This window comes from Halichoeres trimaculatus, unplaced genomic scaffold (assembly GCF_033239565.1).
Source record: "Halichoeres trimaculatus isolate MK-OKI-2021-1 unplaced genomic scaffold, fHalTri1.1 fHalTri1_scaffold_11, whole genome shotgun sequence".
Taxonomy (NCBI): Eukaryota; Metazoa; Chordata; class Actinopteri; order Labriformes; family Labridae; genus Halichoeres; species Halichoeres trimaculatus.
The window spans coordinates 17185940-17199929 of record NW_027437189.1 but is presented as its reverse complement, the minus strand read 5'-3'; the positions used below and the strand labels follow the sequence as shown (position 1 = coordinate 17199929).

At 43.3% G+C, this 13990-nt stretch overlaps 3 protein-coding genes across 4 annotated transcripts in view; 1 reads left to right on the top strand and 2 right to left on the bottom strand.

Annotated features, from left to right (window-relative positions):
* Positions 1–887: 887 nt before the first annotated feature.
* On the bottom strand, positions 888–6547 carry ccnq (cyclin Q). 2 transcript variants are annotated; one of them, XM_074682485.1, is made up of 6 exons: positions 6457–6547; positions 6185–6352; positions 5422–5605; positions 5038–5170; positions 4414–4632; positions 888–3262 (listed from the first exon to the last, which is right to left on the bottom strand). In XM_074682485.1, exons 2-6 carry the CDS (start codon positions 6330–6332, stop codon positions 3173–3175), a joined length of 774 nt encoding a protein of 257 aa, XP_074538586.1. In that variant the 5' UTR covers positions 6333–6352; positions 6457–6547; the 3' UTR covers positions 888–3172. The 2 variants fall into 2 exon arrangements, with proteins under 2 accessions (XP_074538586.1, XP_074538585.1); XM_074682484.1 differs by having other exon boundaries at positions 964–3262; positions 6185–6547.
* A 588-nt stretch (positions 6548–7135) lies between these two features.
* Positions 7136–10426, top strand: cfap126 (cilia and flagella associated protein 126). Its single transcript, XM_074682178.1, has 5 exons — positions 7136–7189; positions 7375–7437; positions 7657–7731; positions 7849–8043; positions 9963–10426. The coding sequence occupies exons 1-5, from the start codon at positions 7163–7165 to the stop codon at positions 10218–10220; spliced, it is 618 nt and encodes a 205-aa protein (XP_074538279.1). The 5' UTR covers positions 7136–7162; the 3' UTR covers positions 10221–10426.
* A 1772-nt stretch (positions 10427–12198) lies between these two features.
* The window catches only part of LOC141799614 (alpha-1,3-mannosyl-glycoprotein 4-beta-N-acetylglucosaminyltransferase C), a 5297-nt gene continuing 3505 nt past the window's right edge, over positions 12199–13990 (bottom strand). The window contains exons 4-5 of the mRNA XM_074681903.1: positions 13679–13933; positions 12199–13322 (exon numbers count right to left, since the gene is read on the bottom strand). Of these exons, the coding sequence (XP_074538004.1) occupies positions 12439–13322; positions 13679–13933 (1139 nt within the window). The 3' untranslated portion in view covers positions 12199–12438. The remainder of the gene's footprint in view (positions 13323–13678; positions 13934–13990) is intronic.

Here is a 13990-nt window from a genome sequence, read left to right as displayed (position 1 = left end):
GCATTAGGCATTAGAGTGTTTAGGGTGTGCTGGGTTGATGTCTAATGGGTCCGAGGCTGCATAGCATTTATCAGTTCAAGGGCACTCAGCTCCTGGACTGCAGGCAACACTAACATCCCAAACTGTCATCTGGTTACAAACACATGTGCACACACACACACACACTCTTACACAGCTGGTTGTGTGTGTGACCCTGTGACTTCCCCTCAGGCCCAGAGAAAAGGCTGAAGTGATGTGTAAGCAGATCAGAAGCACGCGGCGGCAGCAGAGACGAGCGGCGATCACAGCGGCCTGCAAAGTGTTGAAGTGTGACATAAAAGACACGCTCGCCATTCTCACTCCTCACCTCTTTTTCTCCTCCTTTCCTTCCTACATCCTTGTCTCCTCATCCATCCTTGTCACTCTTTTTCCTGATTCCTTCCCTCACTGCTCCTTCCCATCTGATGGATAATTCATGAAGTCTGGCTGAACATGCACCCTCTCCATTATTAATATAACATTAGGGAGACAGGGGGAGGAGGAGAGAGAAGGAGGAGACAGAGGAGGAAAAGGATGAGGACAGAGGAGAGGAGGGAAGAAGGGGAATTAGGGAGCTGACAGGAGAGGAGCAAATGAGGAGCAGCAACAGAAAGACAGATTTTCCCCCAGCAGCTACATGAGGGAGGGAGGAGGGGGGAGGGTGACAGACGAGGAGGGAGAGGATGTGTCAGGAAGAGGAATACTGTTCGACACATGATGCACGCAATGACTCTGTCCGGCAAAGAGAGGCAGAATACACGAGAAGGAGAGACTGGGATGTGTCAGAGTCTATCATGTGACTCTTCTTTATCCTGGACACACACACACACACACACACACACACACAAACCTGATTTAAGACAGGAAGAAAAGGTGAGTAATAGATCCGCTGTGAAAAGAATGAATCTAAGCAGCTCTGTAGAGTGACGGCAAAGTAATAAATAATTTCACATAGAAATAACTGAGCCTGTATCAGCTTCATATCTGTTTATTTACATGAATGTGTCCTTAGTTGACCTTCACACTGTCATCATGGTCACACTTGAGCTGCAGCGTCTGTCTGAGCTTTGAGCCTCTGTTGTCGCTGTGGTTCGCATGCTACGCTCACAGGAAAGATCAGTTTAAGTTATCTACACACCAACCTGATGCCTGATTCTGGTGTCCACGAAAACACCTGTTTAACCTCTACATGGATCTCTGCAGAAGGAAAAACATCAAAAAGAGCAGAAAAATGAGGGGTGTGCACTCATACTGACCAAGGACTGGATTATAAAAATCATATCTGAAGATAATCTTATTTTTAAAGATATTTAAAATGTCCCCCTTGAGGTTATTCAACTGGGAAATAAAACTCTTTAGAGTGACATCTACAGGATGAGGTTTTTCAAACTGCTGTTTTTTTTATTTTTTCTCCAGGGTTTGTGAAATATGTGGATGAATCCTCATTTAGGGACTTGGTGTGTGTGGTTGTGTGGAATCAATGTGTGTGTTCAAGGGGATTTAAAAGCATGTCTCACAGAGTGATAACAGCAGAGCTCTATGACTGAAAGGAAGAGGAATAAAAACGACCTTTTGTTTCAGATTCATTTCACCGACTACTCAAAGGAGAATCAAAATATACGCTAACATGAGCTTGACACAGGTCTAAAGGGAAACTACAGAATAATCTGTTGGACTATATCTGCACAATAGTTTTATTATCTCCATCCACAGACAACAATTCAAAACTCTTTTCATCTATTAATGAAAGCTCTCTGCACATAACAGGGATATAAGATACAACACTCCTCTAACCAGGAGGCAGCATTGTGATGTTACACCTGTGATAGGTAGTTGGAGAGATTTAACAGAATCAGATGTACTTTAACAGTAATCAATATTATCCTGCAGAAAAGACAGTTCTCTGAGGCGGAAGGATACCAAATCCATTTAGTATTTATCAAAAAAGGTGCACAATCTGGATTTTTCTGAGCCAACAGTGATAATAACATGCAAATCTGTGAAGCAGAGCTCTCCTGTGCTGCTGTGGCACTTTCTTCATGTTAAAATCTTCATCCTGTCATGTAGCAACTTCAGAAGTCCATCCGTCTGTGGTCAAACTTGTGTGCCTGACGTTGATCAGGATACTGTTTCAAATACACCCTTATCTGCAAGAATCCTTGCTCTGCTTTCTTGAAAAATGTGGATCATCAAGAGCTGAAATCTTTGACTTTTGGTTGTCTCTGATCAACTGTCTGCAGCTCTCCCATGGTGAGCTTTTTTTTTGTTGCTGATGCAATCTGCTGCACCTCCTGCTTTGCTCTCCTTCAGTCCATCTTTACTGTGGTATTGTTCCATTATTGAAACTTGAAGGGCTTTTCTCTTCCTTTCTGAATTTTTGCGGCTCATGTTTTGTAAATTTAAACCCTGTTCCTCTCCGAGAGAGTCAGAAAACATCCATTCCAGTGACGCCATTTGTACTTTTTTTTTTATCATTTTGTTGCAGCTGAGCTTGTTCTTCCAATGTGCATGAAATATTTGAATCTATACTTCCTTCTAATGTGTCAGGATGTGTCACTTAGTTTATGAGTGAATAAAATCAATTCTTATTTCCAAAAAAAAAAACATAAAATGAGAATAAAAAATAAAAATTAAATATTCCCAATACCAGCCGTTATTTCATCAGTTTGTTAAATTGTGCATCTTTATTTTTAATCCCAATGTATATATGAGTCAGGATAACTTAGCCCGCCATGTCTGTGCATTTTTGGCTATGATTTAAATAGAAACTGTTTTGACCAAAATGCTGGCAGCTTTACCTGAACGCGGCTGCTGTTCAGGAGCTCATCAGTATTCAGCAGAGAGAAATGTCTCCCCGGGGCGGCAGGAATCAGGAGTGCAGCAGAGTTTCTGTCACAGCTCACAGACTAACTGGGCTAAAAGACAATCGTCTCACACACACACACACACACACACGCACACGCACACGCACACACACACACACACACACACACACACACACACACACACACACACACACACACACACACACACACACACACACACACACACACACACACACACACACACACACCTGGAGCCTCACACTTATATGCAGAAACACACACACGCAGACAAAACAACAGCCAATGTCCCCTGTGTGTGCACGAGTCCTTCAAATACATTTGGCCTCCATGTCGTAGAGCTGCAGAAGGTCTGAGATCACAGCATCGATGTCAGCTTTTGTCACGTCTTCGCACAGCACCTAAACACACACACACACACACTGACTTTAGCCCCACACCTGGACTCACTGAGCAGCAGACTTCAAAGGTCCACACACGTTTCAGATGACCCAGATTTCAGTGCCTGGAGGACTGAAGTGGATCAGCGTGTCTAATCCAGACTTTTCTATTTGCATTCAGTTACAGTTAGTTAAAGAAATCAAAGAGAGCTTATTTCTAAAAGTCTGGCAAAATGAGAAACTATATTCACTACCAACCTATACTCCACACACCGCTCTGCAGACAGGCTGAGCTGGGCTCTGGAGTCCGTGTGTTACAGGGCCGTTCTGTTTCTGCTGGGATGATCCTAAAATTAACTACGGACACCGTCTGAGTTCATAAAAAACTGTCAAAGAAACTTTTAAACCAGTCTATAAAAGCATTAATTAATGTCAGATTAGACGCTGACAAGGTTTAACTCTGCAGTTCAAAGTGTTCTCTCAAGTGTCACAGTCAAAGAGGAGGTATTGTACTCTTGTTTTAGTCTCTATTTTGACTCTTTGTGCCCCCATAGTATCTTTACATGATTTACAGCTAAAAAAAAAACAACAACATTTTTTTCTCTCCCCAAGTTTTTAGAAATCCCATAGTTTAGCCTTTGTCTAAAACACAGGCTCCTCCCTCCACAAACCCCCTCCCCTCTGGCTCTCTGAATGCCTGTTGGGCGACAGAGCTTTGGGCAAAGAATAATACCCCATTTTAAACCCTAAGTTGGTTGTGGAGCTCCATGTGGACAGCATTGCCTCTGATCTTTTTGCTGATCATGTTCTGCCCATGTGGAGCAGCAGGATGTACACTATTCTGTTTTGGACTCGTTTTTGAGTCGTGTATATGATTTTAAAGCTGTTTACTGAGAAACAACATGAGGCACCAGGACCAATTACAGTCCGGTCAGCTGCTCTATCAGCCATCACACCACACGAAGGCACAAAATGTAAAGAAGTTGGTTTGTATGGCATCCTGTTTATCTCTTTTAAAACATTTCAGCTCTCAGTGGTTTTAGAGTGGTCCAAAAGAGAGCAGACTGTAACGCTGCTCAGGTCATGTTTGATGTGTAAACAGGTTCATTTAAAGTGATGATACGTCACATTTGATACTACAACATTTAAACAGCCCATCATCATGAACACACCTGCCACCACTCTCTCTCTCCAACAGGAAGCTCCACTCCATAGCTGTTCAGAGCCAGGTACAGTGTTGCTATGGCGATGTGTTGGGGTACATGGTGGATACACATGGCTCCATGGTAACAATCTCGAAGCAAAGCCCAGGAAGTCTCAGCAACAGGGGTTCGAGACCAAGCATGGCGGTTCACGAGTGACTTGACTGACAACAGGTAGTGAAGGAGATACTGCAGAGAGAGGAAAACATGACATCATCATCAGGGCTGTGTGACATCATCAGTAATGATGACTGTATCAGCCAATCATAAAGTGACCTCAGCACTTTATTAAAAATGAACTGTCACATAATCTCCAAATGGAATTAAAAAAACAAATAGAAAAAAATAAGTAAACCAAGAAAGCAGATCAGTGACAGATGGAGAGCCACCCCCCAACAAACATTTAAAGACCGCACTTAGCTCAGACCATCTAGCAGGACAACATGGGACAGAAACTGGGCTGAGTACAGGGTACTGGAAATGCATGTGCCTCATTTAATACAGAAAACTTAGAAATTATGAGTCTTAGGAATCGGTTTTAGGTTAGTCAGGTACTACACTGAATGCTAAGAACACACACAGACAAATACACACCTTGTGTGGGTGTTCAAAGCACACATGGAAGTTGAGCTGTCGAAGGATGAGGAGCTCACACTGCACCACGCTGTCCCTCAGGTCCCAGAACTCCTTGTCACATTCGAGAGGAGTACTGCCGCTGTTAAAATACCTGCAAGTGAGGAACAGACAGGGGGAGCAGTCAGCCTGACCACTTAAAACAGGAATGAGCATTTTCAAGACAAATTTTAAGACAAATAATAAAACTAGACAGAAACAAAACATTATCACCCCCCCCATCACGTTTTCTATTCTAAGCAGCAGCTCTAGAGGTCAGCTCCAGAAAGCAGTTGATAACCTAAGTTTGTGAACTCTGAAACAAAAGAAACTACTGCCACTGTGAACACAGGTATCATACTCTACCTGTGGCTTACGTTGATGATGTCTCGGGTCCTGAGGTGCTGCTCCTCCACTTTGCCGGCCAGGTACAGACAGCTCATGGCCACCAAGTAGGGTTCATAGTCCCTGAGGCTGGCACGCTCAAAGAACCTGTGGTACAATACACACGCTGTAGCCACAGGCACCGAGCGCATACACAGCTTCACACCTGAATAGGAAAGGGGAGTTAACACCTTTGTCCTCAGACAGACTCATTCACACAGCTTTGATTATCTATCAAAGAATCAAACTTTTATTATAACAGTTATAATTCAATCTGCCAGTTCTTTTGTTATGGTTTGATCTTTGAAAACCAATTTAAAGAGATGAAGGTCTTCATTCAGTCAGTCCCTCTGCACAAAAACACAGAATGAACACTGCTCTATGGTTGATCAGAATGCTGTAAGAGCACTACACCAGGTCTGAATCCAAACATATGAATCTCAACATAAACCTGCAAAAATAAAACTAGAAACGTAAATTTGAGTTTATTAAAATCACACTGTATTATCTATATAACAAGTAATGAATAAAAGAAAATTACATAGACTACCTTTATGAGCACAATATTGTCCTTCTTATTCAAAGCAGTCAACATCTGAGTTAACTACTCGAAGTTATAACCCAGTATTTCGTTAGCCTGTTATCTTAGGACGTTATTGTATTTAGATTTGTTTGTTATTTATCCGAGCAAAGAAATGAGAAGCACACACAAACATGGAGATAGGTGTGTAAACGGGTACTTTACCTGTCTCCATAATAAAGCGACAAACTCTAAAGTGTGTCTTTGTGTCCCGGGTTAAGTCGCTCTCTGCTACCCCGCCGGAGTCTCTCCTGCCGGGCAGACACAGTGGTCTGTCCGGGATGGACGGTGCCCTGGAGGACGGACCCTCCATGGCTCCTCATGGACCTAAACCTATTAAAAGACCAACTATCCCTTGTTATCTATCCGGGTATCAGCCGCAGAGATAATGAACAATAAACTGAGTGTGTAATAAATGAAAAATATAAGCCACAGACAGCAGTTTCACATCAATAACGTGCCGAACAAACGGAAGTCAACATTTTTAACTGCTGCAGCTTCTCCTCTTCTTCGTTTATGTGCTGACTTTTTCACTAGACGGCGCATTGCTGCCCTCTACTGTACGTTTAAAACACTGCTATTGACAGTTTCATGTTCCAAAAGTTTCTTTTTCCGTAGGAGTAAACTGAGTTGGTATCTAGAGATAGGCGATAAAATGGGTAGAATCCTAACTGTAAATTCTTCCAAAATAGTTCCTTCCAAAATTTCAAAATAAAGAGATGAGACCTTTTTTTTTTAAGAAAACATTTATTTGAAAAATAAGCATGTGTTTTATTTTTTTTAAATATTCTTTGTGGAATGTTTGTTTGTACAAAAATTGTACAATGATAAATTTGAGTCAAAAATAGTACGAATGACTAAGATAGATTTGTAAATGAATAACTGCATCTTAGAAATAAATAATTGTTTTTCTTTATGAAAAAAAGAAACGCGTCTGTTACGGGAAATCTTAACAGTCTTCCGGTCAAGAATTCCTAATTAAAAATAAGCATCCTGTGAGAATTGATAGGCCTAAATATCAGGTTTGGGCTGTTAAGATCAACCTGTTATTAGATCATAGACTCCGAAAAACGGAGGTCAGCGTGTCTGCGTCGCTAAGCAACAACACCAATACAAACCCAGGGTCCGAAGACAAAAGCAGATATGTCGTCCAGTTACTCAGCAAACCAGGTAACAGAAACACCTGTTTTAATGGTTATTAGACATGTTGCTTTTGTTGTTTTTGTTGTTGATGTTGTTGTTGTTGTTGCGTTTTTTCCCCTCATGGTGAACAGTTTTAAGACTATAAAAGTTACAGTCTGACCTCAGGTCTTTGTGTGTGTGTGTGTGTGTGTGTGTGTGTGTGTATTGACTAGTTTGAGGGTGTGTTCAAGGCTCAGAGGCTGCAGAACTGGTGTGAGTCCAAACCTTTCAAACAGGTATTTAAAGCATTTTTCTGTCAATGCACCTGTTCTGTTTCATCAGACTCTGTTTAGACTCGCCCTGAAGCTGTGAGAGGAGCACTGTCATCTGAAAAATATGATGTGTGTGTGTGTGTGTGTGTGTGTGTGTGTGTGTGTGTGTGTGTGTGTGTGCGCGTGTGTGTGTGTGTGTGTGTGTGTGTGTGTGTGTGTGTGTGTGTGTGTGTGTGTGTGTAGAGGCCTACTGCACAGGAAGGTCACACCACCTTTGTAGCTGATGATCGAGGACATCTGCTGCCAGGTGTGGTGAAGGTAAGAACTCATCTATCTGTCATTGCATCAAAAACTATTCTCCTGTCCTTATTTCACTGTTTTGCTCAGCTTTCTCCCTCACTCTCTCTGTATGTGTGTGTGTTTATGATGCTTCAGAGACGCAGTGCATGGTCAGACTTTAAGGGGACCTGGGATCTACCTGCTCGTATCCCTGCCCGGCGCATAAACCCTACAGGTCGCTCTGAAGAGGGACTCAGCAGGCTGAGGACCTGGGGGTTTGACCCACAGCACACAAGAACATCTGGGACACCTTGGACCCCTGCAGGCAGCAGAAACTCTGACAAGGATCAGGTTAGACCCTGACACACACACACACACACACACACACACACACACACACACACACACACACACACACACACACACACACACACACACACACACACACACACACTTGAGTGTCCTTCTTGGTCCTTCCTTGCTTCCTTATAAGGTGTCCCTAATCCAACCACTCTGTTTTCTGATGGTGTGAAAGTCATATGAGCTATTGTGCAACCTCAGGTTAATGTTTCTATTCAAGATTTATTCAAGTGCGACCTTTGTACAGAGTGTTTGCAGAGCTTAAACATTATTTTTAAGAGTTGAATGATTACCCTTCAGACAAAGACGGCATGTAAACAGGAACAAAAGGGTCACCACCCTGCAGACAGAGATCAACTATAATTTATTGGTTACATGCCCAGCTTAGGTCAGTTGTAATGTTACCTTCTGCTTGTTCATGAGACAAAGAGGTTTACAGAAACAGATCCAGTCTGTGCAGCTCTCAGGTGGGTCCAGGTGAGATAGAACACAGTCACATCATGAGATGAACTTCTCATGGTATTTGATTTGAGGTCAGTAATTTCAGGCAGATAATTGACGCCTATTTGCTCCAGAGTCCACTGTAGGATATTATTCATACCTGCACATGTTTCACTGTGGCTTACATGACCTTAGATTGACTTTGTGATCTCTTAAACATGACAAAAAAATTAGAAGAGCAAGGTTAAATTAAAAATGTGTGTTCACCATCTCTGCAAGAAGCTGCTGAACAGACTGATGTTTATCCAAAGTTTCTTCTTGATCAGCAAAAGACAAAAGAAAAAAAAAGAAAGAAAACAGGACTATCAGCAGCACTTATTGTATAATTACTGTGAGTATCTGAAGTCACTGGGGAAGGTCAGTTTTAAACCTCTGCCCCGATAGGGCACTAAAATCCATACAAACTGAAGCATCATTGCAGCAGCCTTAGGTCTACAAACTCTGAAGCATCTTAATTGATTAGTACTTCACTCTGTGTTCCTCAACACAGATGGCGCTCATGCCTTTATCACCTGCCATGAGTCCCCTCCTGTCTTATTGAACTTTTAAAGTGACAGCTAAAACAATACATTGCATCAGACAGCTTTTAAGTTAGGGTTTTGATTAAAAATGCATGTTAACTGTTTTGAACTCTGGAGACTTGTGCAAACTGATGAAGAAAAACCAGAGCCCTGAGCTCAGGCTGCACCTGCAGACAGACCTCTATAAGTCCCTGAAACCTCATGTCTCCCGGCTCTCCACACGAGTCTGCCTGACATGCACAGAGAGGAGCTGAAGCTCAGAACAAACAAGCTGAAGAATGTCTCTGTGTATTTCTCAGTAACTGGAGCAACCATAGAGCGTCTGAGACCCTGTGGTGAGCCAGCGGAAATTAACTGAGCACTGTGTGGCCTCAGGAAACTCCGAACAATAAAAGCCGGCGCTGAGCTAACTGCATGAAAGAGGATGGACAGCATCTGAGAGCCAGCTCAAAACCTAGTCTCTGCATTAGCTGTTACCAGAAACTGAACTCAGAATTCACGTTGAGAGGGGTATTTGTTTGTCATTTCCCTCTTCTAACTATGAGCTGAACTTTGACCATTCGTAGGAGACATGTTCAAAAAGGTCTCTCAGCCTCATTTGTCTTGGTCATATTACAAAAACTTGCATGACATTATAAAAGCTCCTGTGAAGAGCTTCGGTATGCAGTGATTTTGGCGCCTCCTGGACAAAGTACCTCCTCTATTGTCTTTGCTGATCTTTTCCTCGAGCTCTGACAGTAGTGGGCTTCAGCTCTTACTCTCGGGCTTGTGATGTCTTAAAAAACAGGATGTTGCATCTGGACCTGCCTGCTCTTTCTTCCTTGTACATGTGTTGCATGAATCAGTTCTTGTGTCTCAGCCATGTCTCCCTCATCTGCTTCTTTGCAGATCCATGACACCAGTCAGAAAGACGGGGCTGTCTCCCCATGCTCTGCAAGTAAAGCCCTACCAGCAATCCAGGACCGGCCTGTATCTGGCATTCAGGAACAGGGCATTCAGACAGCTGTGGGTCCTGGTTCTGCAGCTTCACCAAGAGCCAGCAGCAGAGCTCACAGCGGCACAGGAGGAGCAGGGAGTGATGAGGCACTGAAAGTAGTCCCCACAAGATCACCAACGACCTCCAAGCAGAGTCAGAGAGATGCTTAGGAGGAGTAGTGAACTTTGGATTTAGCCTTGAGAGGATAAAATAAAACACACACATAAGAAGCTCACTGAGTGTGGACTTTAAGAACACAGCACAGAAGTGACATTTTATGGTACTCCCTTGCTGTTGTCCGTCTGACCTTGGATAGAAAACTCAAAATAACTTCACATCTTTAAAGCATAATCCAATAATTGACAAAAATTCCAATTTAATAGTTATAAATATCTGAACCTCTTCCAACAAGTTAGTGATAAGGAGTTCCCTCTTCCTCTCCTTTTTTCTGTTCTTTGTTGTTTGCCCTCTCATGAAGTGAAGAGTCCTGACTCTATTAAATCTTTAAAGAATAAACCATTGTCATCTCCTCTGGAAACAAGGTTGCCGTCCTTCACTCTGGGACAGGTGTAACCCAAAAACATTTCCTCCTGCAGGAAAATGCGCGCGTTAAGATCCTGCACATTGTGGCTGTAATGAAAGCTTGGATGATAACAGAGGTGGAGGCTGAACGCTGAGGTGTGTCAGACTGACGAGTGTTATCTGATGGAGCACAGCCTGAGTCTGTCTGCAAACAATGAAGACATTAACCTCAGCAGGATCCTTAGCAGACCTCATGACTCCACAAATCCCCACCTCAACAAGTAAACATCTAGAACAATACCAGCACACACAGCCAGTGTGTGTGCATGTGTATGACTCAGCCACTCTGCAGTGTGTTCTCAGCATATTCAGAATATTTTATAAACTCCAGACTCCTTTCCTGACAACTTTCATGAACCACATCCTTAAATCTGCAACTCCTTTTTGTTATGACTGAAACAGTATTTAGTTATGTTAGCTGAAGCAGTGGTTTCTAAAGTGGGAGTCTTGACTCTCTGAGATGTTGCGCACACTGTTTGGTAATCTTGCAAACAGTTGTCAGACAATTTGCAAAAGCCACAACACGGATGCAAACACTACAACACAAGGGAAGTACAGCAACAAGGGAAGTTAAAAGAGGTCAACTGAAGTAATTTTCTCATGGTCGGTTATCCCAACTGACACAGAATAGTTGTGAAAGTAATTAAAACATTTGATTCCTTTTCAACTCAGCTATGAAAAATGTAGGTGCTAACGTTATGACATGACTGACTTAGAGATTAACACAAGATAACACATAAATTAACACAATAGAAATAAAAGTACTATAAAGGAGATCACAAGGTGAGGGCTATTTGAAGATGAAAGCTAAAGTTAAAAAAGAAAACAATGTTTTACTTACATACGAAACTTTTCGGTGTCTGTGTCCAGATAACTGCCTGTAGCAGACCTCTTTAAACTTCCATTGTGGCTGTACTTCTATTGCATTGTGCTTTTTGCAAATTGTCTGACATCTACCTGTCACCATAGTTTGGGGATCCACAGATGCCTCCAAAACACATCAACATCAGTAGGGGTTAAATCAATATACAACAGAAAATGTTGTGTTTTTCTTCGTTAAAGACGCCCGGGGTGACTAAATCAGTCTATGGGATATACCAGGATCATAACAGTATCAGTGGAAGAGGATTCAATCAGGAAACAAAAACATGTGAGTAAAGTGAGACTGATTTTATACACATTAGATAAAAGAAGGACTTAGGGAGTTTTGGACTGTTAAGATCAACCTGTTAGATCATATTTGTCTCATGATTGAAAACACTCATTATATATGAGTCAATAAGATTATTAGACACGTGATACAGGAATGTGTTCATGTAATAAACACCTCCACCTCCAGCTCTTCGCCTAAACCAAATAATAACAAGCTGTGAGACAACAGGCTGAGATCACCTCCAGGTAGCTGGTCTGAGGTCAGGTCCCTGAGACAATATGAGCCTGAAATTGTCTGGGAACATCAGGATTGAAAGTGTGGGCTGGTTTAGGGAGAAAAACTGGTTTCTGTGATCACTAGAGGACAGATTTGAAGACTAGATTCAAAAAATCCAGCACAGCTTCATTCAGGATTCAGGAACAGTGTCTGAAACACTGACCACAAAGAGACTTTAATGATAGCAAAATATAAAACAAAAGGAGCTCAAAATAAATACACCCCATCTCTGAGACGAGGACAGACTTACAGACTTTGGTCAAACATGGTCTTTATGAGGGCATGTGGGCAGGAAGCAGCATCTTCAGGCTTTCAAAGGTTTTAAAGGCACGTTATAGTCAGAGTCTAAGGTCTGAATGAAGACCTGAATAAATCCATCAAGAGGACTTGACTGAGATCCTGACCCTGCTGAAGATCACCCAGTCCTTTTGCACCGCCGTCACCAGGATCCTCAAACAGGAAGAGGCGGAGCTTATCTTCTTATCCACCTCTTGCCTCTCAAACCTCCCGTTCTCCAGCGCCCCCACCAACCTGAACTCCTTACAGGTTTTTTGGCTGTCCGTGGAGACCACCTCAGTGCCCAGCTCCACCTGAGCTGACTCCAGCAGGTCTTTGCCCCCTGACCCACTTTCTACTAAAATCCCTGTCACCACAGCAGGCTGCTCCAACACCACGGTCAGGTGGTTCCCTTTCTCCGGGGAGCGGGCCCAGAAGACGCCCTCCCCCGCCTCCCAGGCCAGCCTGGGGACATGTTTCTGATAGGCTGACATGTCAGTGAAGACCTGGGCAGGAGGGTTGTTGTAAAGCTCGTCCTCAAAGTCTTTGTCCTTCAGCTTGTTGTATGTCCCCTGGAAGGAGGAGAAGGTCCCCATGTGCTGAAAGAGGGACGGTTTGAACAGGATCTGTCCTTTTTGAGTCAGCAGCGTCCTGAAGTGAGACATCAGCCAATCACAGGGCATCTCCTGGTAGAAGAGGAAGAGGAAGCGAGCCAGGAGAGGAAGGTGAGCTGATTTGTAGAGTTTCCCGATAAAGCCCAGGTTGGAGAACTCCAGTGTGGCCCAGGTGGTCCCTTTACCCTCCTGCTCATCCACATGCCTCCTGATGGAGCTCAGGAAGTTCTTGCTGGAGGAGATGTCATCCTCCAGCTGGAGGTAGTACCGGCCCAGAGCAGCGCTGTAGTGCATCAGAAAGGCATAGTCCAGGTTCTGTTTTGAGCGGAACGACACCCTATCTGGAGCATCGTTGTAGTTCCTCTTCAGACCTGCAGGAGGAGCAGAGAGCCTCATATCAGAACAGCAGCATCAGCAGAGGAAGACCACAGAGGCAGTTTAGGGGTGACTGAATCTGTTCATCTGCAGAGCTCTGACACATCATCTATATTTAGGTACAAGTCTGTTCTTTTCAAATGGATGTTTATCATCTAAGATATCGCTGTTAGATAAAAGTGTGTATGGTGGTGGAGGTGCATCATGTAACAGTATGATAAAAACCAGCTAAGGTTAAAGGAGGAGAATCATCATTTGTGGCAGAAGTGTGTTAGGAGCAGTGATTTCAGAAAGGCCTGATGAGCTGTCATGAATGTGGAGGAAAAAGTCAAGGTGTAGGATGACAGTCTACCTGTGAGAGGAGGATAGGAGTCCTGAGTAACATGAAGAACCAGCAGCTGTCCCTGCTCCAGTTCAGACTGGAACTCAGTCCTGATCTCCTTCACTGTACTAACCCTCCAGCTCAAATCGAAGTCTGCCAGTAGCAGAACCACCACCATGGAGGACCGCTCCTCAGGAGATGACTGGGAGAACAGAGACTGCAGTGTGGGGATCAGGTAGCTGCCCTTCTGCCTCTTTATGGAGGAGACACCGATTGATAAATACCCTGAAACAGAACCAGTGTGTGTTTTAATGTTTGATTTAACCTCAAACAAACAGTAAA